The sequence below is a fragment of the Vombatus ursinus genome, unplaced genomic scaffold (assembly GCF_900497805.2).
Source record: "Vombatus ursinus unplaced genomic scaffold, bare-nosed wombat genome assembly UNPS02014789.1, whole genome shotgun sequence".
NCBI lineage: Eukaryota > Metazoa > Chordata > Mammalia > Diprotodontia > Vombatidae > Vombatus > Vombatus ursinus.
The window spans coordinates 18,608,728-18,636,654 of NW_020954567.1; the positions used below are offsets into that span (position 1 = coordinate 18,608,728).

The following is a 27,927-nucleotide window of genomic DNA, read 5'->3' on the forward strand; positions in this document are numbered from 1 at the left end:
AATTTAGTCTAAAGCAGGGGTGGGGAACCTGTGGCCTTGAGGTTATACGTGGCCCTCTAGGTATATTGACTCCCCTCAGTCTGCATTGTTCTGTTCAGTTACCAAAGGGCAGAACTAAGAGCAAGACATGAAAATGGTAGAGGTTTGGCATGAGGAAAAATGACCGAACAATTCGAACCATCACAGAATGGAATGGATGGTGTTGGGAAGGAGGTAATTCCCCTTCAATGACGTTTTCAAGCAAAAGCTGGATAAGCCACTTGTCTAGCTTGATGTAGATAGAAGCGTCCTTGCTCAGGTACAGATTTCAATTCAACCAGTTACTCTGAGCCAGACACTGTGCTAAGTCCTGGGGATTCAGAGAAAGGCAAAAACCAGTCTATACTCGCGAGGAGGTCCCGGTCTTATGAAGGACTCAGCGTGCAATCAACTATGTACCCAACAAGACACGGAGAAATTGGATGCACCCTCGCAGGACGGGGGACAAGAAAGGCTTCTTGCAGAAGGTGGAACTGTAGCTGAGATTTGAAGGAAGGCAGGAGGCAGAGGTGAGGAGGGAGTGGATTCCAGGGATGGGAGACAGCCCATGGAAGGGGATGTCTTGGAATGTCTTGTGCAAGGAACACCAAGGAGGCCAAAGTTACTAGATCACAGAGCATGCGGGAGGGGGAAGCAAAGTCCAAGAGGAATGGAATGGTAGAAAGGGTCTGGTTATGAAAGTCTCCAAAAGCCAGAGAGGAGATTCTTGAGTTTATTGAATAAAGAGCAGGGAGGGTAGGACATGGTCAGACTTGCATTTTAAGAAGCTCCATTTGGCAACTGAGTGGAGGATGGATGGGAGCAAGGAGAGATTGGGAAGGGAAATCAATGGACAGGCTATTGCTGTAGTGGGGACCAGAACTCAGATCTATTTACTCCTAGCTTTTTTTTTCCCCTCTGGATCATGGGGCTTGGAGCAGCGACAAGCATGCAGAGCACGGAAGGTGAGGTTCACCAGTGACTGCAGCTGTGCAGGTGGCCTGGGCTGGGCCCTCATTTCCCTCTGGGGAATCGGACTAGCTGACTGCTAAGGGCCTTTGCACTCTCGTGTCCCGCAGCTCGGCACATTTAATATACCTCAGTGGCAGAACTGTCCCCAGCGGGAACCTGCAGGAACTTGTGTGACCTTGGCTTGAAGCTGCGGCCGCCTGTCCAAGTGATTGACAGGGACAGTTTCAGAGCTTGGCTGCACGTCCTTCCCCACCCACACAACCTTCCCCAAATACGCTGTTTCCTGATAACTGAGACCAAACTGAAAGTCCCTCCCTCCCCCGCCAAGTCTTTCAGGGGCTGGTTTAGAATCCCAGGGGTCATATCTCAAGGACGGCCTGTCCTGGGGCTTCCTCTGTCTCTACAGGGCCAGCCCGGCAGGGGCTGGGGCTGCTCCCGCAATTGCCTTGGGCTGCTTTGTCTGTGTTTGGGCTTCGGCTGGAAGGGGTGGGGGAGGAAGAAGATGGCATGCTGCCCTAGCTGACCCCAACCGCCAGTCCTGCCCCAGTAAGCCAGCCCTTAGAGGCTCCCTCCCTCCCTGACAGCTGGCACCGAGTCTGTTGCCCTGGCAACACCAATCCCAGGCTGACGGGAAGTGAAAGAGCCGCCCAACCCACCAGCCAAGGCATTTCAGAGAGCCCGGAAAAGACCCAAGCCGAGAGAGGACCCAGCCGAGTCGGGGGCGCCCTGACGCTCACTTCAGCCGTCATCCCCAGGAGACGCTGGGGACATCCGGATCCTCCAGGCCACCGAGCGATGTCGTCCCGGGGCCCTGCTCTGCTTCTCTGCCTTTTACTGCTGCTGCTGCCTGAGGCAGCTGGGGAGGACAGGGGAGAGAGCTGGTGGGACAGAGCAGGGGCCCCCACGGTCAGAAAGGTGGGGAAGGGCCTGAAAGACCGGGTGAATGCTGTGACCGCTCTCTCCAAAAAGTACTGGGCTCACTTTGCCTGCCAAATGTGGCCTCAGGACTGTGATGAGGAAAAGAAAACTGCCTCGAAGTCATTGGGTAAGACACGGCAGCCCCGTCACCCCTTCTCCCCAGCCCAAGGCACCTCCCGATTAATAATTATAACTGCCATCCACATAGAAGCACTGATCTGGAGCTGGACAATTCCTCAGAAGCCATCTAGCCCAATCCTTCACATTTTATAGAGGAGGAAGCTAAGGCTTAGGGGATGATAAAGTGACTTGTCCAAAGTCACAACGCTAGTAAGCTTCAGTGGTAGAATTTGAACATAGTTCCCCTGGGTTCTAGACTAGAGCCCATGCTCCTTCTTCCCTACCGCATGACCTCACAGACTTGTGGGGTTTGCAAAGAACTTTATGGACATTATTTTATTCCTCAATAACACTCTCTGATAATATCACCCCCAGTTTACTAATGAGGAAATTGAAGCTTACAAGTTTTTGCCATTGGGTCACAGATTTCCATCTGGAAGTGAACCTAAATCTTGTCTGATCTGTTCATTTAAGTGATTTGCCCATGGTGGCACACAGCTGGGAAAGATCAGAGGCCGGCTTCCTAATCCGGGTCTCATTTGACCTCGGAGACCTTCGTTCTACCCCACTGCCTGTCTATGGTCCTGACAAATCCACATATCCTGTCTGGCCCTGGTAGGACCCATTGTAACCAGGCCCCACATAATCTCCCAGATGTTTGAGAGTCAAGACTTGGAGGAAGGGCTGGGATGTGAAGAACTTAACTGAATTTGTGTCCCAGCTACCCCAGTTGCCTGTAATCTGGGGCTCCAGAAAGCTCATCAGTGAGGACCAGCTGAGCGGCGCCCTTCCTCCCTTCGCAGGTTCCATAGATCCATTCATGTTCCATTCAGTTATTCAGCTATGCCACGTTGACTATCAACATGGTCTCTTTTCTTTCTCACCTCTCAGGAGCACAGCCCAAAATGGTGGACTCTGGTCAGGCTAGCCTTAGACATGGTGATTGGTGCTGAGCATCAGGGATACCTTCCTTCCCCTTCCAACCCAATCTCTGGGTCTGTGTGTCCTTGATGACGTCCCCCCTTTTCTACCACAAGTACTGACAAGGCATGCTCCTTTACTTTCTGGGCTGCCCTGAATCCTAGGGTTAAGTGAAGGAGCTGTCTCTAAGAAGAAACATTCAAATGCAGAGGCCTGGGACACTCTGCTAGGTTTGTGAATCTCCCCCTGGAACAGTCGTACTTAGCCATGCACTCACTCTCTCCTATTCCCTTGACTCTCATAGAGCCAATGATTTAGGAGGAATACAGGGGTATAACAGAACAGCTAAGTGGTGCAGATTATAGAGCACCAGGCTTGGAGTCAGGAAGACTTGAGTTCAAATCTGACCTCAGACACTTACTAGCTATGTGACCCTAGGCAAGTCACCTAACCCTGTTTGTCTCAGTTACCTCATTTATAAAATGAGCTGGAGAAGGAGACGGTAAACTAAGTATCTTTGCCACGAAAACCCCAAAAGGGGTCACAAAGAGTTGAATACAACCGAAAATGACTAAACAACAACAACAAATGGGTATAAGGGAAAGCTTTGCCCTGAGAGCCAGGAGACAAGTGCTAGCTCTGTCACTAACAAGCCATGTGACCTTGGTTAAGTCTCTTTATCTTTTTGGGCCTCAGTTTCTTTATCTGTAAAGCTGAGGAGGTTGGATGATGTAATTTCTAAGATCCTAAGATGATTCTGTTCTAAAACTCAAACCAAATCCTGTAACAACAAATACTGGAAAAATCCTCTGTCCGACCCAAAAGACTTCCAAGCTCCAGCAAGTACCCATTTATTTCAAATTGTACTGAATACAATCAAATTTCACTGTGACAAAGGAACTGGCGCAGGTCCTAGCTAGGATTTTGTTATAAAGGATTTAATGTAGAAAAACAATGTCTATTTCCATCTGAGGTGGTTCTGCATTAGGCCTCTGCTCATTAACGTCTAACTTTCTGATGTCCTGGGTGTACTGACCAATCAAATCCCTTCTCTGATGTGCAGAGAATTCTAAGGGGGTACACACATGGACGTGAAGGATGAGAACACGGATGCCAAGATGCCGAGTATGTGAAATCCAACATTCTGTTCCCTGGGGAATTTGAAGCTCCAGGTCACCGGGGAAAGGAGTAAGTGCTTCTTGGCTCTCTAAGCTGGTGACTTCTATAGCACCTTTATTTCCCTGTGCAGATGACTGGGCAGCTGTACCCACTGGCCTGGACCCACTGGTCTCTTCCTCAGAATCAAGACAGCCTCATCATTCTTAGTTAGACAAGAGGACTCCAGAGGAAAGGAGAATACTACAGGCAGTATGGTACAGGGATGAGAACACTGGCTTTGAATCCCAAAGTTGCCAACCTGTGTAGCCTTGGACACCTCACTTAAAAATGGAAACAAACAAATGTGTTTTAAGTTTTTATTATGTGCTAAGTACCTTATTGGAGGTCTGAGAATACAGATACAAATGCAAAGTAGTCCTTGCCCCCAAGAAGCTTACATTCCAATTGAGGGAGACAGTGGCCTTGGAAAGTTATGAGGAATGATCTAGTGGGGAATTGGTTGACACCCTTTCCAGCAGGGATGGTTATCTATTTGTTTATGTCCGGAAAGGACATGGGAAAGGGAAGATGAAGTGAAGCACAGTGGGAACTAGGCCTGTATACAGTGGGGGATGTGAGGTGAGTACCCAATAAGAACAGAGGGGATGAAAGGAAATGGTTTCTAAGTGGTTCTCAGTTTCTTTATCTGCAGAGGGAGGCAAATGATTTCCGAGGTTCCTTCTGACTATAAATCCTATGATCTGAGTTCTTGGAAAATCCCTTTCCCAAAGCCCTGGTATTCTGTTTACTGGTCATAGGATGGTGCCAGGAGATAGAAACAACTTGCACAAAAGAAGCTGAAGAATGAAGACTTCTTTGCTTCCTCCCAGGCTCCATCCACCCCCCAGTGCTGCTGCTCTCGCCCATTTTTCTTTCTTTGTATTCCTTCTCTAGGCTGGACCCTTCCCCTACTTGGCCAGCGATACCTGGATATTTTTTCCAACTGGTACTGCCACTTCAAGGAGTGCTGTGACAGGGATGACTGTAGGATAATCAATAACATCACAGGTAAAAACAGTAACAGCAACAACAGCTCACATTCGTATAGCATTTTACAGTTTTAAAAGTACTTTTTTGGTTTGAGTTTTGGAACAGAATTGCCTTAGAATCTTAGAAATTGCATCATCCAACTTCCCCAACTTTACAAATAAAGAAACTGAGGCCCAAAGAGGTAAAGGGCCTTAACCAAGGTCACATGGCTTGTAGGTATGCTATCGGCTTCATTTTATACATTAGGAAATTAAGGCTCAGAGAAGGGTCAAATAACTTGTCAAAGGTGAAGCCATTTGGCTAAGGATGCAGGATCAGCAAGTGAGGGAACCTGGGCATTGGCCCCCATTTCCACAAATGAGATAATATTTGTAAAGTGCTTAACAGAGTGCCTAGCACATAGTGGTGCTTAATAAAAGCTTGTTTCCTTCCCTCTTCCACACTCTCAAGTTTAGTACTCTTTCTGTTATATTTCACTGACTCTCTGGAAAAAACTTGTATCCCAGATAGACAAGGAGACAGCTAGGTGTGCAGTGGATAGGATGCTGGGCCTTGGAGTCAGGAAGGCCTGAGTTCAAATCTGACCTCAAATGTTCATTAGCTACGAGCAAATCAATTAACCTATCTGCCTCAGTTTCTTCAACTGTAAATAGGAATGATAGCAGCACCTATCTCCCAGGGCTGTGAGGACCAAATAAGATAATACTTGTAAAGCTTTTAGCATAGTGCCTAGCACATAGTAGGTGCTTAATGAATGCTTGTTTCCCTCCCTCCAATGGCAGGGACCCTGGGATCCTAAGTGAGGGGAGGTAATCAATCTATTAACAAGCATTTAATAAGTAACCGCTTGTATCAGTGACTATGCTAGGCACCGGGGATATAACAATAAGAATGAAACAGTCCCTGTCATCAATAGAGACAAAATGCACACAAAGAAAATATAAAGATAGGAAAAAATACAAGGACTAGCTGCTGGGGGTGTCAGAAATAGGTATCATGTAAGAGGCAGAGCTCTTTCAGATGAACTTTAGGAGGCCAGAGATTCCAACAGGCAGAAACCTCTAAGAGGAAAGTATGTTTGTGGGATGAGTCAAAGCCTGCCCAAAATCACCAAGACGGAAGATGGAATGTGATAGAGGCAACTTACATCATGATCAGACCTCCTGTATATTGTCATTCAGTGCTGTTTTGTAGCCTGACCACATCAGCCAATACTGATTGAGCAGCCTGATTATGTGTGGGTCCCCCAACAGGCAGGGAAGCATAGGAAAACAAGGGGGTCATTTCTCCCAGGCCATCTACTGCTGTCAGGAATGGACTGGTGTGGAACACAGCTGAGAGCATTCTGAGCCCACGCATTCTCTGTGAGTATCGAATGAGGGCGTGAGATTCCCCCTAAGTCATAATTTGTTAAATATTCAGAAATAGCTCTTCTCCTAACATTAGGTGAAGGTCCCCAGAAGCTATGGGTGACTACTCTATTTCACTGCAAACTTAGTGCTAATTTCAGAACAATTTCTTTAAAAGGAAAGTAAGAATGAAGTCCAAACCCGCAAACATTTGCAGATGCTTACTGTAGGCCTTACCCTGTGCTGGTGTGTTGAGCTAGTTTAGATTCTGACCTTGCCCTCATGGAACTTACTACCTGTTCTGGGCATGTGACAAACAGATAAAACTACAATATGTGTGATGCTTTTAGAGAGCTGAAAACTGTTCCAAGTCCTAGGAGGAAGGTTCTTATTGGCCATGGCAATATGGAAGTCTCCATAAGTAAGGAGCATTTGACTTGGGCTTTATAGAATAAGCAGAAATTCACTAGGGTGAATCGATCAGTCAATCAATAAGTATTTATTTAGCACCTGCTATGTGCCAGGCACTACGCTAGGCATAGAGAGTTACAAAAAAAAAAAAAGAATGAAACAACTCTACTCATAAAGAGCTTACCATCAAAGCAGGGGGGTGATAACAAGTAGATACAGAAATATATACAGCACAAATATAAAATTAATAAATACATATAGCTGAATACAAGGTAGTCTGGGAGGGAGGGCACTAGCAATTGAAAGGATTAGGAAAAGGTTTCCTGTAGAAGATAGTGGCTGAGCTACATCTTAAAGGAAGAAAGATACCCTATGAGGCAGAGGTAAGAGGCAGCCCATTCTAGTCATGGGAGATGGCCAGTACAAAGATATGGCAATGGGAGATATTGTGACATGTGTGAGGAACAGAGAGACAGCCAATATTAGCTGGATCACAGAGTGTGGAAGGGGAGGAATGTCCTACGAAACTGGAAGGACAGGGTGTAGGGGTAGGTTGTACAGGGTTTGAAAAGCTGAACAGAAGAGTTTAGATTTTATCCTGAAAGGAATATGAGCCAGTAGAATTGATTGAGTAGAGGAATCACATGATCAGATCTGTGCTGAAGGAAAATTACTTTGGTAGCAGTAAGGAGGATGGACTGGAGGGAGACTGAGGTAAGGAGACCAATCACAAAGCTGTTGCAACAATTTAGATGAGAGGCAACGAAAGCCTTAACTAAAATGGTAGCTATGTGAGTGGAGACAATGGGTCAGATGGGAGAGATGTTGTAAAGATAGAAATGGCAAGTGGTCAAGAGGGAGAGAAAAAATAATTAAGCATGGGGAACAGTGGAAGCAAGAGCATGGAGGTGGGAAAGCCTGTTTGGGGGTGAGCTATCTAGTTTGGCTGAAGGGGAGTGATAAGAGATTAGCCTAGACAGGTAGGATGGCTAGATTGTGGCAAGCCAGCCAAAGAGTTTGAACTTTATGAAGTGTTCATTAAGGAACTTATTGACATGAGTGACATGAACATGGGAAAAAGGATAATTTTGTCTCATCATTATGAAGGTTGGTTTGTATTTACTTTGCATGTATTTTGTTTCAACTGACAAGTACATGCATCAGTCTCCTCCAAAGGAATGTAAGCTCCTTGAGGACAGGGACTATTTCATTTTTTTCTTTGTATTACTTCCCTTGCCCAGTGCTCAGCACATGGAAAGGAAAGACCTGTTGAAATAGACCCATAGATGGTGACAAATATTTGTAACAGGATGATGGAAGTGGGAATGAGAAGGGAATGCAAATGAACTATGTTTTGTAGGTAAAATCTGGAGGATGGGCCTTGGAGCTGATTGAATGGATATGAGATGAGAGGGAGAAAAAAAAATCAAAGATAATCACATGCATATAAATACACAGTTTGTAAACAGGAGAACCAGAATTTGAACTCACCTCTCTAGCCCTCAGGAAGGCATCCTGATACCCACATTCTTCCTGCATCTTGGCAGTTTTTTGAGAATAACTGAGTTGATCCAGGCTTTGAGCATCTTGAAAATGTGGTGGTCCCCATTAACAGGATGCACCTTTAATGTCTCCAATGCCTTTAGTAACTGAACACTACAATTTAGGTGAGACGCTGGCTTCTAGCTTTCCCTAGTACTCCTTTCCTAAGGGATGCATAGCCAATCAATCATAAAGGCCTTTCTGGTCACTCTCAGAACCACAGCTTGTGAACAGCTCCTTCATTCAGCCTCCCCCCAATTCTACCTTCACTCAGGAATTTTGACTTGAGTGTTCCTTGTTCCCTGTGATGATGACGATGTTAATACCAATGACATCTATTTATTAAATGCTGACTCCGTACAGGGCCTGGTGCTAGGTGCTAGGAGAAATACAAAGTTTGAATGAGAAATGTCTTCATGGAGTTTACAGTCTAGTAAAAGAAGCCTACAATCTAATAGCAACGATCCCGGGAGGTAGACTGTGCAGGTAGTATTATTCCCATATCATAGAATGGGGAGTTTGGGAAAGGTGAGGGGATGTGCCCAAAGTCACATAGGAGTCTTTGAGGAGACAAAAAGCAGCTCTTCCCCACTACATGGTTATTGGCCTCTATCCTACAAAATATAAAGGCTAGGAGTAACTTTGAGAATCCATTCTCTGTCTAAGTGATCCCACAAATGAAACATTTCAGGAAATCTCTAAGATCCTGAAGGAAGTAGATTTTATAGCATCCTTCAGTTCCAGGCAGAAGGTATCCATGCTTCAGGCAGGAGTTTGGACTAAATGACCTGGTAAGCCCCTTCCAGTTCTGAGACTCCATCTGCATAAATTTGGAGCTAGAAAAATAAAGATCACAAACACACACACATACATCCATCAGTCATTGCACAGTAACATAATTAGGTTGAGGGCCTAAAGTAATGCAACTATATTGAAGGATAATCTAATCCCAGTCTTCCATTTTTTATATGGGGCTGAAGGTCACCCAGTCCAGCACCTTCATTAAAAAAACTAGGAGGCTGAGGATCAGTGAGATTAAATATCTTGCCCAAAGGCACATATCCAGTAAATAATGGGACTAAGATTTGAACTGAAACCCTCTGACTCCAAATCCAGGGATCTTTCCACTGTGATACACTATTCTGTCTTTATGTTCCCCTAGTAAACTGCTTGAGAGCAGAGGCTGTGTCATCATTCATATTTCTATCTCCAGAGACTATCACAGAGCCTTCACATAGTAGATGCTTAACATGTTTATTGAATTTATTTGTTAATCAGTCAATAAACATTTATTAAGCACCTATGTGCCAGGCATTGTGTTAAGCTCTGGGGATACAAAGAAAGGCAAAGAAAAAAAATAGTCCTTGCTCTCAAGGAGCTGAAAATATGATGGGAGAGATAACATGCAAACAATTATGTACAGATAAGTTATATGCAAGATAAGTGGGAGAGGATTGACAGAGGGAAAGTACTAGAATTAAGGGGGATTGGGAGTCTGCTGTCCTTTTTGCTGCAGTTTAGGCCCATTGGTCTCTAGGTCTACTTTCTGATGTGACAGAGAATGACTGATCCCTAGCACCCCAATGTAAAAAATGGAAGACTGGGATTAGATTATCCTTCAATATAGTTGCATTACTTTAGACCCTCAGCCTAATTATGTTACCGTGCGATAACTGATGGATGTGTGTGCGTGTATGTATTTGTGCACTTGTATGTATATCTGTGTGACTTTTTCCCTCTCCTCTTAGGCCTGGAGATAGACCTGAGCACCCGACTACATGGTCAGCACTTGGCCCGGGAAGTGGTTCTGAAATCAGTAAAGGGCTTCCTCTCAGTGCCCCAGCCAGAGAAACCTCTAGCCTTGTCATTCCACGGCTGGTCTGGCACAGGCAAGAACTTTGTGGCTCGGATGCTGGTGGACCACCTGTACCGAGACGGGCTGGAGAGCGAGTGCGTTCAGGTGTTCATCTCCATGCTTCACTTCCCTCATCTGAAATACGTGGACATCTACAAGGTGAGGAGAAGCTCCGTAGGGTCCATGGAGCTAAGAGGTTGTGCTCATGGGAGAGTCCTGCCCATGAGCCTCGTCAGCTGTCACCTAGACTGAGGGATGCTACAGAAGACGCTGCAGGGAAGTGGGCAGGCTCTCTTGAAAATGTCAAAGAGTGGATCGATCGGCAGTGGGAGGGTGAATTTCCTGATTTCAGCAAGAACAAGAGAGGGGCTAACCTTTAAAAGAGATCAGCATCTCTGCCCAGCTTTTCTCTGCTTAAATGCAAGTATGAGGGCTGTGGTATTTCTGAGGGGGCAGGGAGGGTATCACGTGTAGGCTGGGGCTAGGAAGAGGACATCTCAGTTCCTCTGAATCCAGGTGGAGAGTGCAGTGGGCTCACCATTGAAGCCCTGACTTTGTGATGTTGTCAAACACCACAAGATTTAGAGCTAGGAGAGACCTCAAAGCTCAGCTGACCTAACCCTCATCTCACAGAGGAGGAAACTAAAAACTAGAGAAGTGAAATGATTTGCCACATGTCACCGAATAAACCTGCACAGGAATAAATAGTATGCCATAGAATCATGGAGCATGAGAACTGGATGGACTTTTTCTGATGGCTGCAGTACCAAAGGATAGTGTGGTGTAGTGGATAGGAAGTTAGCCTCAGATCCACAAAGACCTGAGTTCAAGTCTTGTCTCTAATGCATACTGGCCATGCAACCCTAGGTAACTCTTTGTTGCACTAGGCACCTCTCTAAGACTATAAGTTGTAGAGAAAGTACCAATATGTATTGGTAGAGGGAGTTTCTTCTTCAATATGATGAAGAGTGAACATAATAAATGCTGATTGACTGACTGATACTGATGAAATCATAGCTCTCATTCCCTTCCCTATTCCAAAGTACCAAAATCCTGTCACCAACGAAACTGTTATCAGTAACCCTGAAGTTACGTCACAAAATCAGAGGAAGGTATAACAGATTATTCTCAAAACATAAAGAATGAATTTTGACAAAATCTTCGGTAGTATATTTCAACAAACTTCCTCTAAAGTGTTACTTTGAGTTCTCATCAGGCCATGGAGATGACCCTGGATTCTCAAAGTCTAGACTAGCAGAGCATATGTTCTGCCAGATCTCATCAAGCTAGAAAAAAAGTTGGCATCCTCAACAAATGTCTGTTTGTCATCCAAGACCAGCTGGGTAAAGTTTAGAGAGTTTTAACATGAGAGTGTTGGCAACCCAAGGACGGTCGTTTTGGGGCCAGGAAGACCTGCTTGCCAAGGTATTGATCTGGATGCATGAAAGGAGTCCTCACCCTGATGGAATCATGGATGACATTAAATTAAACCAAAAGTTAACATAAAGAACCCTTGGTATAAGAGCCGAGAAATCATGTTGTGGAAGTAAACTAGAGATGAAGATTGGCAGATCAGGGGAACCAGGAATTCTTGGGTGATAATTACTGAGAGATAATGGAGCATTGGGTCAAGGTTGATTATGGAAGAAAGTGAAATCAGAATAGGATATATGTGGAAATGTGGAAAGAATTGGATTTGGAGTTGCCAGGTCTGAGTTTAAATTCCAGTTCTGCTATTTTCTACCTGGGTGTTATTAGTCAAATTGACCTTTTGGGGCCTCAGTTTCCTCATTTGTAAAGTGAAGAGTGTGAGACTTCAGAAGTCTCTTGAATCTCTAAATCTAGGATCCTATTGCCTCCCCTGATGTTGTAGGAGAGTTCTTTTTCTTTGGTTTGCAGTTTTAATTTTTAGAGTGTTTTCCTTTGAAATTGTTAAGGTAATTTATTGGAAGCTCATGTTTAAAAAAAGGTGGGGGTGGGGAGAAGCACGATGGCGTAGTAGCTAGAACAAGATTTCTTAATGTGGGGTGCATGGACCTGGGCATCTTTGGATAGATTCCAGGGAGTTCATGAACTTGAATGGGGAAAAAAATCCCACCTTTATTTTCACTAACTTTGAACTGAAATTTAGCATTTCCTTCAATTATGAACATAGACAACAAAACATCATTCTGAGAAAGGGTCTGTGGGTTTCACCAAACTGCCAAAGGGGCCCATGACACAAAAAAGGTTAAGAAATCTTGGGCTAGAAGGTCAACCTTGTTGTCAGGAAGATATGCATTTAAATCTGATATATATTAGCTGTGGGACTATGGGGCAGGTAAGTCACTGAACCCCTCGGTGCCCCGTGCAACTTCCTAAGAGTCCCATTGTAAATGTGCATTCATTGGTGGATGGTTTCTGCCCTGGGAATGAAACCCTCTTCCTATCATCCATTCCCCCCAAGAGGAGGTGGATTATTATTGAAACCTGCTAGTTTCAGTCTGAATGTGTATAGCAAAGCTTGCCTAGGTGAATGGGAATGTTGCCTAGATGTTATCAATACCCTCACCTCAAAATTGTGCCTTATTATGCAGAAACTAAAGGCCTCATTGATCAATTAGGTGATGCCAGTCTGCATCCAGGGTTCTTCAAATTCATCATGGAATGAAGGGGCTAGGATCAAACAGACAAGTACACAAGCTCTGCAGCTCAGCCCAGAGTTTTTGACAATATTCTGCAAACTTTTAAAAAAATTTTTTATTAATTTATTTTGATTTATCAACAATCACTTCCATATGCTTTTGAGTTTAAAATTTTTCTCCCCCTTCCTCCCCACCACCCTCCCCAAGATGGCACACAATCTGATATAGGCTCTACATATGCATTCCTATTAAACATATTTTCACATTAGTGATGTTGTAAGTAAGAATTAGAACCAATAGGAGGAACCACCAGAAAGAGGAAACAAAACTCAACAGAAAAGAAAAAAAATAGCAATTCAAATTCCATAGTTCTTTCTTTGGATGTGGATAGCATTTTCCATCACAAGGCCTCTGGAGATGTCTTAGATCCTTGTATTGCTGGGAAGGGTTAAGTTTATCAATATTAGTCATCGCACAACATGGCTGTTACTGTGTACAACGTTCTCTTGATTCTGTTCACTTCGTTCACCGTCAGACCAGGTAAGTCTTTCCAGGTTTTTCTGAAGTCAGCATGTTCATCATTTCTTATAGCACAATAGTATTCCATTACATTTATATACCACAACTTGCTCAGTCATTCCTCAATTGATGGGCATCCTCTCAATTTCCAATTCTTTGACACAACAAAAAAAGCTGCTATGAATATTTTTGTACATGTGGGTCAAACTTTTATTAAGCTTTATGTTGAGCACTGTTCAGAGCACTGGGGGAGGTACACAGTGTAAGTTCTGTGTAAGTACATGGTCCCTGCCCTCATGAAGCTTGTCATCTAATAGAATATAATAACACATTTAAATTGTTTCATGCTTTAATAAATACAATCTAAATGCAGGCAGCACTTTATCTATAATAATCCTGAAGTCAGGCACTGTAAATATTGTTATCCTAATTTAAATATGAGGAAATTAAGGCTCAGAGAGAAGAAGTAGTTTACTTATAATCACACATTTAGGATCAAAGGACCGTAGTCAATTTCCATCCTAGAGTAGTTCTAACCATTAAAAAAGTTCTTTCCACTGAGCCAAAATCTGCCTTCTTGTAACTGCTACCCACTGGTCTTCTGTAGTCACACGTAAGGAAAATAAATTCCTTTTCCACATGACAATCCTTGAAATATTCAAGGACAGTGAGTGAACATCACCACCAACACCCCAAGTTTTTTCTTGTCTAAGACTAAAGGGCTGAGATCTGGAGTTGCTGTATTTGTGTACCCCCATGAGTACATAAGTTGGTGGTGGTGTGTGAATAGAAGGGCATCTCTGTGTATGGTGGTTACAGGGGACAGGGACTCTGTAGTTTGTAACTGGTTACTGTACAGTCTAACATAATTCCAGATAAGGTGAAGATTTCTAGGTGCCCTCAATACTCTCTATTCACCACTGTGCTTTGGAAAGGGCTTCTTTTCAGAGCTAAAGAAAGATTTGTCCATAAAATCAAGGTGTTTTTTTCAGTGTGGACATTCCTTCCACCATCACAGATCAAAACTCCTCCAGGGCTTAATTCTTGGAGAGTTGCTATGGCTGAAGAATTCATTACCTTGTGGCCAAGCTGGCCATGAGTTCCTTGTGTCCTCAGGGAGTGGACATATAGTTTGTTACCACCGCCATATTTGAAGCTGCTCTAGCTTGTTAGGAGCTGACAGAGTCCTCAGGAACCTAGGTTTCCCCTCTACACCCCCAGGAGCCCTTGGAGAAGGGTTTCAGTGGAGTAATCCAGTATTTTGTAGAATACCATAATAACAGATAGCATTTCTGTAGCACTTTAAGATTTGCTAAGTAATTCACATTTGCTACATCATTTATCTTCACAAAAACCACCAGAGGTAGGTGCTATTACTAGCCTTATTTTACAGATGAGGAAAAACCAAGGCATATAGAGGTTAAGTGACTTGCCCGGGATCACATAGCTAATAAGTTTCTGAGGCAGGATTCACCTCAGGTTTTTCTGACTCTTAAGTCTAGGACCATATCCGTTATACCACCTAGCTGCCTCTAGTAATCTATTAACATTAGTAATTGATAAGAGTTCATCTCACATTGCTTGGCATAACTATACACTACCTTCATCTCTTTACAACTTCTGTAATGTTCTCAGCTGGAACATCTACTCTGGGGACCATCTAAGAGGTTCCTGCCCCTCAGTTCACTCCCAACAGCAGAAGATGTTTTTGGAGAAATGACACCCCGGTTCTTCCAAACTTCTTAGTACCCATGATATCGGTTTTTGTTTAGATAGTACTTTAAAGTTTGCAAAACCCTTGACAAATCTTATCTCATTTTATCCTCACAGCAACCCCAGAATGTAGGTACTTTCCTTATCTCCATTTTACAGTTAAGGAAACTGGAACGGACAGAGGTTAAATGACTTTCCCAGGAAGAATTTGAACTCAGGTCTTTCTGACTCCAGGCCCAGTATTCTATATCCAACCCAACACCTAGCTAGCTGCCTTTAATGACTCACCGTGGCCTCCCATTTATTTCCATGCAGGAAAAGCTGATGGAACAGGTGAGTGACACAGTGCAGCGCTGTGGCCAAGCCCTGTTTGTCTTTGATGAGGCTGAGAAACTACCCCCAAGTCTGCTGGAGACTCTGAAACCATTGCTGGATCACTATGACACCATCAGGGAGGTAGATTACCGGAGAGCCATCTTCCTGTTCCTCAGGTAAGAATGGGGGAACAAGAGAATGGAGGGGCCAAAGTGTAAGCCAGGAACCTCCACTCCCTTTGCCCTACTTCCTGGGTATTAACGTATGGCCAGATGGAACTGAGTTTGTCATGTCTGGTATAGGGCTGTACCACAACACATGTACCCCATGAATCTATATTCCCTCAAATTGTTTTCCAGTTGTGTTATGGGTTGCTTTTTTCCCTGAAACTAGACTATAAGAGACTTAGTCATAAGGATCTCATTTCCCCTATTGTGTCGAACAGTCTTGAGCACATGGTACTCAATAAACAAATTTTGGTTGGTTTATGGAGTAACTACTATACTGAAGGCTAACGGATGAAAAAGGATCAAATAACTATTACTTAGTAATATTACTTAGTATTACTGAAAAAGACTGAGTAACCTCCTTAGATTTAAAGAAAAATTGTAGCTGCCTTGCTTTCTAAAATTATTTGACTACAGGAAGATGTACCAGATAACTCTTCAAGGAGGCTTCCTACGTCATGGAGCACCCCTTGCATGCAGGGGCCAGGGAAGAATTTATACCTATTTTAAGGAAAGGTAGATTGAGGTAAACAAGGTGAGGTCATTTGGCAACATTTCTTTGTCCACCAAATGACTTTATCATATCACACCTGGACATTAAGAGGGTAGTATCAACTGGGGAGAAGATAAGAATTTCAGGGAACTTAGATGACTGCCTTCAGAGGTAACTCCTCTCTGGGTGGAAAAGTGTGAAGTGGATGCACTTAGGTGCATCTCTTCATTGAAGAGGAGGACTCAGGAGCTGAATTGGTCTCATAAAATGACTCCTTAAAAATCTTCTGCCATGACTTCTTGACTAACTTACTTAGGAGGAACTACATATTACTTTTATTCATTCATTCATTCATTGCACACATTTCTCTCCTCTTGGTATTCTCTTCCTTCCCAATAGCTCTAGGCCCACATTTATTCTCCATTTTCACTGACTGCTATTTCTCCTTTCTCTTTATTCTTTCCTTCTCTCTTCTCTTTTCACCCCTGATCCCTATTCTCCTTCATGAACCTACAGAAAGCACCATGTCAGAGTAACAAGTTAGAGATTTTTGATCTGTGTTTTTCAAATCAAATTATACTTAGAATGTGGCAAGTCAATGAAAATTTAGTTGTTGTGGTTGTTTTAATCCGAAGTGTTGTGGCTCTCTTTAAGGGTCAGTCAGTCAACAAGCATTTATAAAGCATTTATAAACAAGCTCCCTGTCTTCAAGGAGCTCATTCCCAAGAGGTATGGAGGAGGGAGCCCAGGATAGGAGAGGCAAGACCCAGGGAGAGGGAGAAGGAGGGATCACATTTAAGTTTTTAAGTAGTAAGGGCATTTGGCTCCCAAAAGCTTCACAAATTAGTAACAATTGCAACAAGTGGCTGGCAAGCATTGCTCTAGACAGCCCTTACCTTTTATGTCCTCTAGACTGGTAAGACAGGGCTCAGTCTTCCTTAGTCTTCTTGTTTTATTTGGTCAGATGAAAGGCCTAACTACATTCCTACTCTTCATCTGTTGGGAAATCATTTGCATGTACCCACTGGCCTTTGATTTGTATAAATTTCATAATGGCACAGAAGTCAGGCTGTGAGCTTTTTCAGATAAAAGTTTGCTTTTGTAATATTTGGGTCATTGACCTCATTCAACATGCCCTTCTTCCAAAATCATTTCCTGTCTGCCCAAATCATCACCTTTCCCCCACTGACTTGTCTTCTTTAGGATTGCCAAGGTCTTTGGACAAGCTTTGAAAGAGACAACCTTGAATCCCTGGGAGAAAGCTGCCAACAGGAAAATATTTTCTAGTTTAAAGTCTAACTTAATGGTAATAATTTGGTGACACTTCTCACCCTCAGCTCCCTATGAAGTCAACCATTCAGTTCACCATGTTTATTGAATCTGTTGGATAGAGAGCACTGAATTTGATGATGTGTATAAAGAAACCAAAGGTAGCAAAAAAATGACTTTTCTCTCATAGAATTGCCAGGAAGTGGCTTTAAAATAAACAGAAACCTAAGTTCTAATAGATTTAGAACTATGCGCACAAATGTGAAGAGAAGAGGAATCCTGCTCTAGTTGGAACTGATTGGGCACAATCATGTAGAAGGAGTCTTTGGGTGAAGGTTAAAGGAAGCCCTTCCATATGCTTTAGCTAGTTCGGGATTGTGTGCATTTTTATCCAGATCCATTATCAAGTGCAGTCAATGGACTTTAGGAAAATATCTAAGCCATCTCTATAAGGCCTATAGAAGACATGGCAGTTAAGAGATTGGCAGAAGGCTGGGTGCCAGACAATTGCTTTAACACTTCATCAAATATAAGGGTTACATCTTCCCCAGTGTCATTCTGATCTCATTACAGAGTATTTGAATGCCTTCTGATTCTTGCTTAAAGCTAGGACCTGTTTTCAAGTATCCGAAATAAAGCAGGAGAATATTAGATTCTGTATGGGTAAATTGTTAACAAATAAACACTGGAGGGGTTTTTTTTGCTTTTATTTAAAGAACTTTTTGTGTTTGTATGAAAAGCAGGCACACAGAAAATGTTTGTGACCAACTTAGCCTTTTACTGGAATATAGGGATAGGAACAGGAATGGGACATAGGATTTCATTAGTAGAGAGAACTCCCTCTCACCAATGCAGATCAGCACCTTTTCTGCATCCTATAGTCTTAGAGTTCACCAGAGGCCTAAGAGGTTAAGTAACCTGCCAAGGGTCACTCAGCCAGCCAGTCAGTCAGAGGCAGGACATGAACACAAGTCTTCCTACCTTCTAGATGGGCTCCCTATCCACTCTGACAAGCTACCTCTCTTTATTGTAGGAAGTCTCTTACTCCTGAAAACTCCCAAGCCTGAACTTGTTCATGGAGGTGAAGGAAGTTTCCTGGTTCAGCTCTCAATGATTGCTTTCCTGATAGGGAGTGGCTCAGTTCGCTTAGGGCCTATAGAGCTAATGAGGAAATGTAATTGTACTTACTTGTAAGAGCAATTGTATGAAGAAAATGGTGGTGAGCTATTTTCTATTCTGACAGGGACAAAGGAGAAATATTTTAATTTATGGTCAGAGGAAGACTAGTACAAAGAGTCCTAGGTCACAGGTCAGGACCCCTAGGTCTTAGTACCAATTTTACCATAAACTAAGTCATATTCCATTAGGTGAGTGGTTTAGCTCAGTCTACACAACAGTAACATGGAGATACCACCATGTATTTCATGCGGATGGTATGAGAATTAAGTGAGGTCAGGAAAAAGTATTATGCATACAAACTACTTGAGAGTGGGGAATTTCTTTCCCTGGAGATCTTTATGAAAAGCACAGACATCTATCTGTCTTATCTGAAACAATGATGTGACTTTTAGAGGTGACTTTCTGCCCTCTTTTTTTTTTATTGACTTGGAACCAAATATTTAGATAGGTTACATTGGATAAGGCTGAATGGTCCCTTTGTACTATAAGTATGGTGATGGTTGAAACTGACACTCAGGAGGACAGTTTCTCCATTGATGAAATGGGGTGAAGATCAGAATTAGCCTAAGAAATACTTGCAGTGGGTGAAGTATGGGGTTAGGGATGAGAGACCTTGGTTGTTGGAAGAGACCTCAGCGGTCATCTAATTGAACTCCTTATGTTACAAAAGGTACAATCTAGTCAGTCAATAAACATTTATGAAATGCCTAGTAGGTGCTAGGCCAGGCCTGTACAACATACAGCTTGTGGGCCACCTGCAGCCCACCAAAGGATTTCAGGTGGCCTACATAAAATGTAGGGTTGCCACTGTGCACTCTCCTGTTTGTAACATGACCAGTGGCAACCAACCATCCTAACCTATCTGTGACTGAAGAAGTTTACGTTGTGCAGGTCCGTGCTAGGCACTGTGCTAAGTGCTGGGGATATAAAAAGAGGCAAGAGATTGTTTCTGCCCTCAAGGAGCTTACAAGCAAACGAGGAAGACAACAAGCAAACACATATGCCCAAACACAGGGTATACAGGATAAAAAGAAACAACAGAGGAAATGCAATAGAATTAAGAGATTGAGAAAGGCTTCCCAAAGATGAGTTTTTAGTACACTGACCTCCTTGGTGTTACATGAACAAGACACTCCACCTCTCAGCTCCAGGCATTCTCTCTGGCTGCAAATCCCTCATGCCTGGAATGCTCTTTCCTCTTCTCTGCTTACCGGCTTCCCTCACTTCCTTCAAGTCCCAACTAAAAACTCATCTATAGCAATAGAGGAGGCTTATTCAAGACAGACTGCAAATGGAAAACTGACAGGCCCTGGCAACAGACTGGAAGTGGGGGCGAGCTGAGAGATGGTGAAGAGTCAAGGATGATGCCTAGGTTGCAAGCCTGAGGGACTGGAGGATGGTTTTGCCCTCTATAGTAATAAGGAAAATTTGGTGATGGGGGGGGGGTCGTGTTAGGGGATGAGATAATGAGTTTTGTTTTGGACATACTGAGTTTAAAATGTCTACTGGATATCCAGTTTGAGATGTCTAAAAGGGCAGTTGGAGATGCAAGATTGGGGGTCAGTAGAGAAGTTAGGACAGGGATAAGTATATTTGAGGACTGTCAATACAGTAATTAAATTCATGGGACCTAATGAGATTACTAAGTAGTGTAAAGAAAATAAAGAGAATGGACACAATGGATAGAGTACAGGCCCTGGAGTCAGGAGGACCCAAGTTCAAATTCAGTCTCAGACACTTGAGACTTACTAGCTGTGTGACCCTGGGCAAGTCCCTTAAACCCATTGCCTAGCTATAAAAAAAAATAAACAAATAAAAGCTACATAGGGGCAGCTAGGTGGTACAGTAGATAGAGCTCTAGCCTTGGAGTCAGGAGGAACTGAGTTCAAATCTGGCCTCAGACACTTGAAACTTACTAGCTGTGTGACCCTGGGCAAATCACTTAACCCCGAATGCCTCACCAAAAAGGGGGAAAAAAACCCCAAACAACAAAAAAAAAAGAAAGAAAATATAGAGAAGAGGGTCTAGAACTGAACTCTTTGGGATACTTACAGTTAAAAGGCATGGCCTGGATGAGGATCCAGCAAAAGAGACTGAGAAACAATGGTCTAATAGATAGGGGGGAGAACCAAGAGAGAGAGTGGTGTACTGAAAACCTGGAGAAAAGATTAAATCAAGAAGAAGAGAGTGATCAATGGTGTCAAAGACTGAAGAGTGGCCAAGAAGAATGATGATTGATAAAAGACCACTGGATTTGGCAATTAAGATTTGGTCATTTTAGAGAGAGCAATTTCAGTAGAATGATGACGGTTAATAAGAGAGCAAGAGGGAAGAAAGTGGAGGCACCCTTTGTGGACAGCCTTTTCCAGGAGTTTTGATCACAAAGGGCAGAAGAGATATAGGACGATGGCTAGCAGGATGGAAGGATCAAGAATTTTCAGGATAGGGCTGACATTGGGCATGTTGATAGATAGTAGAGAAGAAACCATGACAATCATTTACAATGAGAGAAAAGACAAAGAAAGCCTAAGGAATTTGCTTCTGGTGGAAAAGAATAAAGCCTAGGGATACTATAAAGGCAAGGAAACATTGGCTGCATGGAAAGATGAAACGGGCTTGGGAATTGAGAGACGTGGAACCGCAGGATTAGCTGGGTTTGGGTCCCAGCGCTGCTACTTATAAGCCAACTGTGTCACATCGTGCAACCCGCTGAAACTTGTTGAAATTTAGTTTTCTCTTCCATAAAATGGAGACAGCATTCTCTGTGAGGTTTAGCTACATTCAGAGGCTGCAGCATACCAAGTTTATAGCTAGAAGGAACTACATTACAAGTCACCTAGTCCAACATCCCTCCTTTTACAAGGTGAGAAAACTGAGGTCCAGAGGTGAAGTGATTTGAACCTAATTCCTCCAAGTCCAGTGTGCACCATATAAACATGGCCATACTAATCAAAATTTGGGGAAACCCCCTTTTAAATACAGGAAACTCTGAAAGGAGCAGGGGACCATATAATTCTCCTGAAGGTGGTTGGGAGAAATTCTGCACAGAAGTTTATGCTGTGCTGTCATTTGGACACTCTCCAGCTAAGGGAGATAGATTTGTCTAAAACAGAGTTCACCTTCTGTAGATAATTATACTACAGGGCATTCACTTGGCTGGGTAACAGGGCTGGCTTTTCACCTGATGATTGATTATGTATTCCCTGTGTATACAAAATGACTAGAAGTTGCAATCCCTTTCCAGATAAGTCTTCCCACAGGTCAAGTGAGCTGGCACAGGGTGAGGAGTTAAGCAAGAACTTCAGTAAACAGTAAAAAAAAAAAAAAAAGGGCAGGTGGAGCTATGCGAAGAGCAGTAGGACCCTAGAAGAAAGGGGTGGTTGTGTGGGGGCATGAACCATTAAACCACAGAACTTTAAATAGGGTGAGAAAGGTTAAGAGACTGGTCCCAAATCACATGGTGTAGATGGCAGCAACTAGCAAAGCAGATGTTAATCTGGGTCATCTGTCGTCAAACCTTGCTGATGCCAACATGCTGAGGTCTGCCTGTTGAGGTTCGGGCAAAGGGAGAGGGAAAGAGAAAGGAGAAGAAAGAATGAAGCAGGGGGAGGATTCCTGCTTTGTATAAATGATTCACCCAGGAAGTGGATTAATGACATCCAGAGATAACGCCAAAGGCTCATATTAAAGAACAGAGTTGTCCTTCCCACTATTCCTCAAAAAGCTCCTAGGATTTGCAAATAATGTCATTAATATTTTAAAAATACATTGTATTGATGCCTTTTGCTTTATATCACAGAAATTTATGGGAAAAAACCTTCTTCCACCCACCTCCAAATCAAACTCTTCTTATAACAAAGAAAAAACAACTGAACATAAACGCCAGATATAACGATTACACCTGACGATGTATACACCATTTTATTCTAGCAATCTCCCGACTCTCTGCCACAAGCTTTATTTGATCGTTTGTTGTCCAGGACCATTTTTGGTTTTTCAGTTACTTAGGAGTTTAACTTCATCTTAGAGATCTTTTCATTCACAGTACTGTCGTCCCTATGCATGTGTCGTTCTTTTGGAACTGCTTCTCTCATCTCACCACTGATGCTTATCTGCATCAATTCACACAAATCTTCACATGTTTCTTTGAATTGCTCATTTTCTCATTGCTTATTACATCCATATTCCAGTATATCCATAAACCTAACATTTTTCAGCCATTCTCCAACCAAAGGACACCAACTTTGTTTCTAGTTGTTTGCTACCACAGAAGGTAATGCTACGAATATTTTGGTATCAGTCTTTTACTCCTTTAGGAAATTTGCCCAGTAGTGGGATCACTGGATTAAGGGCATTGACAGTTTGGTCCCTTCTTTTTGTGTAATTTCAAATTGTCCTCCAGAACAGTTGGGCTAATCCACAGCACCTCAACAGTGTCTTCTGACAACCAACACTGTTCCATTGGGGGTCAGCTTTGCCAATTTGTAGGATATGAAACCCAGGCAAAAAGAGTCTCTGCTCTCAAGGAGCTCACACTCTGGTGGTAGGGATTGACACGCAAACGACTATGCATCAAAATGATTTGTTTTCATTTGAATATCTCTTACAATATGCCATTTGGAACATATTTCCAAATAGAGTTTGAAATTTTTCTTCTGACAATTTATCTATTAGGGAATGACTAAAGAGTCACTAAAAAGTCAGTGTTATGTATTTGTACAATTGATATATATACATGTATATATAAAAATCTTGGATATCAAATTTTTATCAGTGATATTTAATGCAAAGTTCTTCTTGCTCTTCAGCTTATTTGATCTTCATTGATTTTGTTCTTACAAAAGCTTTTTCATTTTATGTAACTGAACTTGTATCTTGTTTTTAATGATCCTACCCCACCCTCAGCCCCCTCTCCCATAAGTACTTGAACAGTCTAATTAAAGTTTTCACCTTCTCTCTCTCTCTCCATTTTTGGTGAAAAATGAGGAATGAAAGGGCCAGGAAAAAAAAAAGATTTGGGTCATATGAATCCAAATACAATAACAACTAGACCCTGAATATTGATGATATTAGTAATAGGTCATATTTCTATAGCACTCTAAGGTTTACAAAGCAAATTTCTCACAATGACTTGGTGGAAATAGATAGGTCCAATATTATAATTACCACTTGACAGCTAAAAGCATAGAGCAGTGAAATGACTTGACCTAAATGACACAGTATGAGGGCTAGTTTATGATCCTAAGTTCAGTGTTACTGTGTAAAGTGGCAGTATGGTGGAAAATAGGGCATCTAGATGGCACAGTGGACAGAGGGCTGGCCCTTGAGTCAGGAAGACTCAACTTCCTCAGTTCAAATCTAAACTCAAGACACTTACTAGCTATGTGACTTTGGGCAAGCCACTTAAAACCCTGTTTGCCTCAGTTTTCTCATCTGAAAAATAAGCTGGAAAAGCAAATGGCAAACCACTCCAGTATCTTTCCCAAGAAAATCTCAAATGGGGTCACAAAGAGTCGGACCTGACTGAAAAACTGAACAACATGGTGGAAAATGACCTGAAATAGAAAGCTGAAGACCTAGACTGAATGAATGAATGCACTTATAAGCATTTACTATGTACAAAGCACTTCGGATACAACATAAAAGTAAGCCAGTACATGCTCTCAAAAAGCTCACATTCTAATGTGGGAGATAATACATACGGAGGGTTTAAGATTCCAGTTGAAGTTGATCCATACAAATAATCTTATACATGTTACAAAGCCTCCCCGTCTGCAAATTGGAGACCATCTTTATGTAGAGTGCCGGAATTCATCCCTTAGGTGAGGAGCTATACGATCTCTGACCCCTTTCATTGTAGTTTATGATCATTCCATTATGCTAAGATTCTCCATTTGTCTCAGGTACTTTCAGCACCTTAGAAGCCTTAGGGAACAGGGAGAATAGTAAGTACCAGGGACATTTATATGATGCTTTAAGGTTTGGAAAGCGCATTCTCTCAATCTATCTCTCTTTCCCTCTCCCCTCCATCACATTTGATCCTCACAACAACCCAGTGAGCTAAATTCTTCAGACTTTATTATGTACATTTTGAAAAGAGATTAAGCAGAGGCACTGGTGATATAGTCAGGACTTGGGTTTGAGTTTTGATTCTTCAGCTACTTTACTATCTGTGTGTGGGTTACTCACTGAGCTTCTCTAAGATTCGGTTATTTTGTCTACAAAAGGAGGGACTGACTAGAGAACCTTAGATTTACAGTCCTACTTAATTTTAAGTGGCTTCCGAGATTTTTTTTTCCAATTTATTCTGTATTTACCATGTTGATACCATAGTTGTTTGCATATAGTCCTTATATCAGACTGACAGCTTCTTGGACTGTTGTACCTTCCTCTCTATTTCCAGCAGTGTCTGACATGCAGTGGATGCTTAATAAATGCTTGTTGACATCAGCTCCAGTGCTAAATGTATGATCTTATGATTTGACCCTAGAGTCATAGAGAAGTCTTGAACTTGTTAGGTCCTGGCTGCGTCAATGCTACTTAGGCGATGTAGCAATCTCTCCCGTCTCCAACTTTTAGTTTAGAATAAGATTTTTTGGGGAAAATTAGGGCTCTGCCATACCCTCCGCAAACAAATGCACTATTTTGTTGGAAGGTGTTTAGGTACAAAAACAGGAGGAGAGAAAAATAACAAGCCCTTTCGTGCCTTTCCAGTAACCTTGGGGGCAACACCATCAATGAAGTGGTCCTGAGTTGGCTTAGGGCAGGACGCTCCAGGGAAGAGATCACCATGGAAGACCTAGAGCCCTACCTCCAGGCTGACATTCTGAAGTCTACAGGTAACCAGCCTGAATCAAAGTCAGGCAGTTATTAGGGGTGAGAGAGTGCCGGGCAGCTAGGCAGCCCTTGTGATAATAGGTGTGGGAGGGAGGGAGTCAGTTACTAAATGTTCACCTTGCTGCCAGCGCGGGACAGATATGAATCTTCCATTTCCTAGACCTGATTTTGCCCCAAATCATGTGAGTGTATATGAGGGGAGGGGAGAGTATGAGCATATACGAGGGAAGCTGAACTGGTCCTTTATAAAGATTCTCTAACAGAGGAATTTGAGACAATGGCCCCAGAGGTCTTTTGATGTGAATGGCCTTTCTCTTCTACGACGCAGAGAGTGGGAAACTGACCCTCAGCACTTTGGCAAAGGTTATGTAATTTTTTAACAAAAGCAGTAATCCTTCTGTCCCTGGCCTCCTGAAAGCTTCAGGAGGTACAGGACACAAGGTGTGAGGGCTTCTATGACATTGGATCTTGTTTACAGATAGCAACTTTGGCCACAGCCAACTTGTGAAGGAAAACCTGATCGACTTCTTTGTCCCCTTCTTGCCACTTGAGTACCATCATGTCAAATTGTGTGCTCGAGATGCTTTCCAGGGCCGGGACCTTGAGTATACTGAAGAGGCACTGGACAAAATTGCCAAGATGATGGTGTATGTACCCAAGGAAGAGAAACTCTTCTCTGCTCAAGGCTGTAAGTCCATCTCCCAGAGAATCAACCTCTTCCTGCCTTGAGGGCCGTGTGAGAAGACTGCATGAAAGCAGAGCAAGCCTGTTCTTTACCTCTCCACTGACCAAAAGGCCTCCCAGAACATCACTTGACACCCAGACTCCTGCAGGAATATCAACTATGGGACCCTTTTATCTTTGGGCTTTGTAGGGCAGGAAGAAAAGCCTGAGCTCTAGCAATCACATAGCTGTTGGGTGTCTGAAGAAGGGCTCCTTCCCAGTCCTTAAAATTATTTTGGTGCCTTTTAGGAGAGCCTTCCATGGGGTGAACAGTGGCTGCTGGACAGTGGAAAGGGAGGGTTTATATACAAAGAAGGACAATATGTAAAGTGAGAAGTTGACGTGTTTAAAGTGAAAGTGAATCCTAGTTGTATGGCTCTTAAAGAAGTCCAGAACTAAGGAGAAAATGAGGTCTAACTTAAATAGGGGTTAAGAGCCCTTGCTTCCAAGTTGTGTCATTGGAACATCCCAGGTATAACCAGTGGGAATTCAAGAAGGGAAAGCGAGACAGTTCTAGCCAGTGCCGGCAAGGTCTAATCGCCAGGGGAACATTAGTACAGCTTTTCTGTTGCTTCAGATTTTTAAAGGGAATTAACTTTTTTTTAAAGTTGGGGGGAGGAAGAGGAAGACAGAATTTATGTTAGATGTGTAAAGATTAAAAATTTATATTTTCCTAAAATCTTTTGTGATTTCTTGCAAAGCTGAAATTTGAGGCTGCACTAGAGGGAGGCCAGTCAGCACACACTGAGTGGGTTCTGATAGTCCAATTCAAAGATAGATTATGTTTTGGAAGGGAGCAAGCATGATTCTGGAAAAAAAAAAGACAATTAGGAATCCTACCCTCAATCCATTAAAGAAAAGCACCGGCCTAGCCACATTTTTTGATTCTAGATTATCACATTGAGTGATATGAACCTAAAGATGAGAATTCTTCAGGAAAACCAAGAACCTAGTGTAGATGACCTGTGGGCTGAGGCTCAAAAGGCTATTCTGGACCATTTCTGCCATGTCCAGTTCTGCCATGAAGCTAACGGTGGGACTGGATCTTTGGCTACCTGAAGCTTCTGCTGGGAAGCCTGCTTCTTTCCCCAGGAACCACTACCAACTTTGACTTGTAGAAATAACATCAGCTGATATTTACCTAACACTTAAAAATAGACAATGTGCTTTACAGAGAGATCTCATTTGTTCCTGTAACAAGGTAGGAATAAGATAAATTCCATCTTACAGATAAGGAAATGAGTTCAGAGAGCTTATGTGATATGCACATGGTCATACTAGTTAAAGTCAGAAGGAAGATTTGAACCCAGGGCTCTCCTGACTCAATCTACTGCATCATATTGGGTGGTGGTGAGACCACTAAATATGAAATCTGAGGACCTGGATCAAATTCAGGCTTCATACCTGTGTAACTCTGGGTATATCCAGCACTATTAATATGTGCCATTATATGCCTCTTCCTCCCAGCTTTTCACCTCTTATTCAGACAACAGTAATCAGCACTACTATTACTTCTGGAGAGTGCATGACAACTGGTTCCTCTCTAGCTTCATCACTACTCGTCTGGTTCTTTGGACCAAAGCCGCCTTCCCTCACCCCCACTCCCCTAATCTGTGTTGCTTCCAATAGAATATAAACTCCTTGGAGGCAGGAATTGTCTCACTTTGGTATTTCTAGCCCTGGCACCAAACACTATGCCTAGTACATAACAGATGCTCAATAAATGCTTTTTTATTCATTCAAGTCACTTAAACTCTATAGCTCTCAGTTTCCT

General features: G+C 42.8%; 1 protein-coding gene across 1 annotated transcript; it reads left to right on the forward strand.

Moving 5' to 3' along the window:
- Positions 1 to 406: 406 nt before the first annotated feature.
- TOR3A (torsin family 3 member A) lies at positions 407 to 27,900 on the forward strand. The gene is made up of 8 exons (XM_027868369.1): positions 407 to 506; positions 1,122 to 1,427; positions 1,538 to 2,035; positions 5,002 to 5,115; positions 10,148 to 10,413; positions 15,426 to 15,601; positions 25,308 to 25,432; positions 25,909 to 27,900. Exons 1-8 carry the CDS (start codon positions 407 to 409, stop codon positions 26,157 to 26,159), a joined length of 1,836 nt encoding a protein of 611 aa, XP_027724170.1. The 3' UTR covers positions 26,160 to 27,900.
- The last annotated feature ends 27 nt before the right edge of the window (positions 27,901 to 27,927 follow it).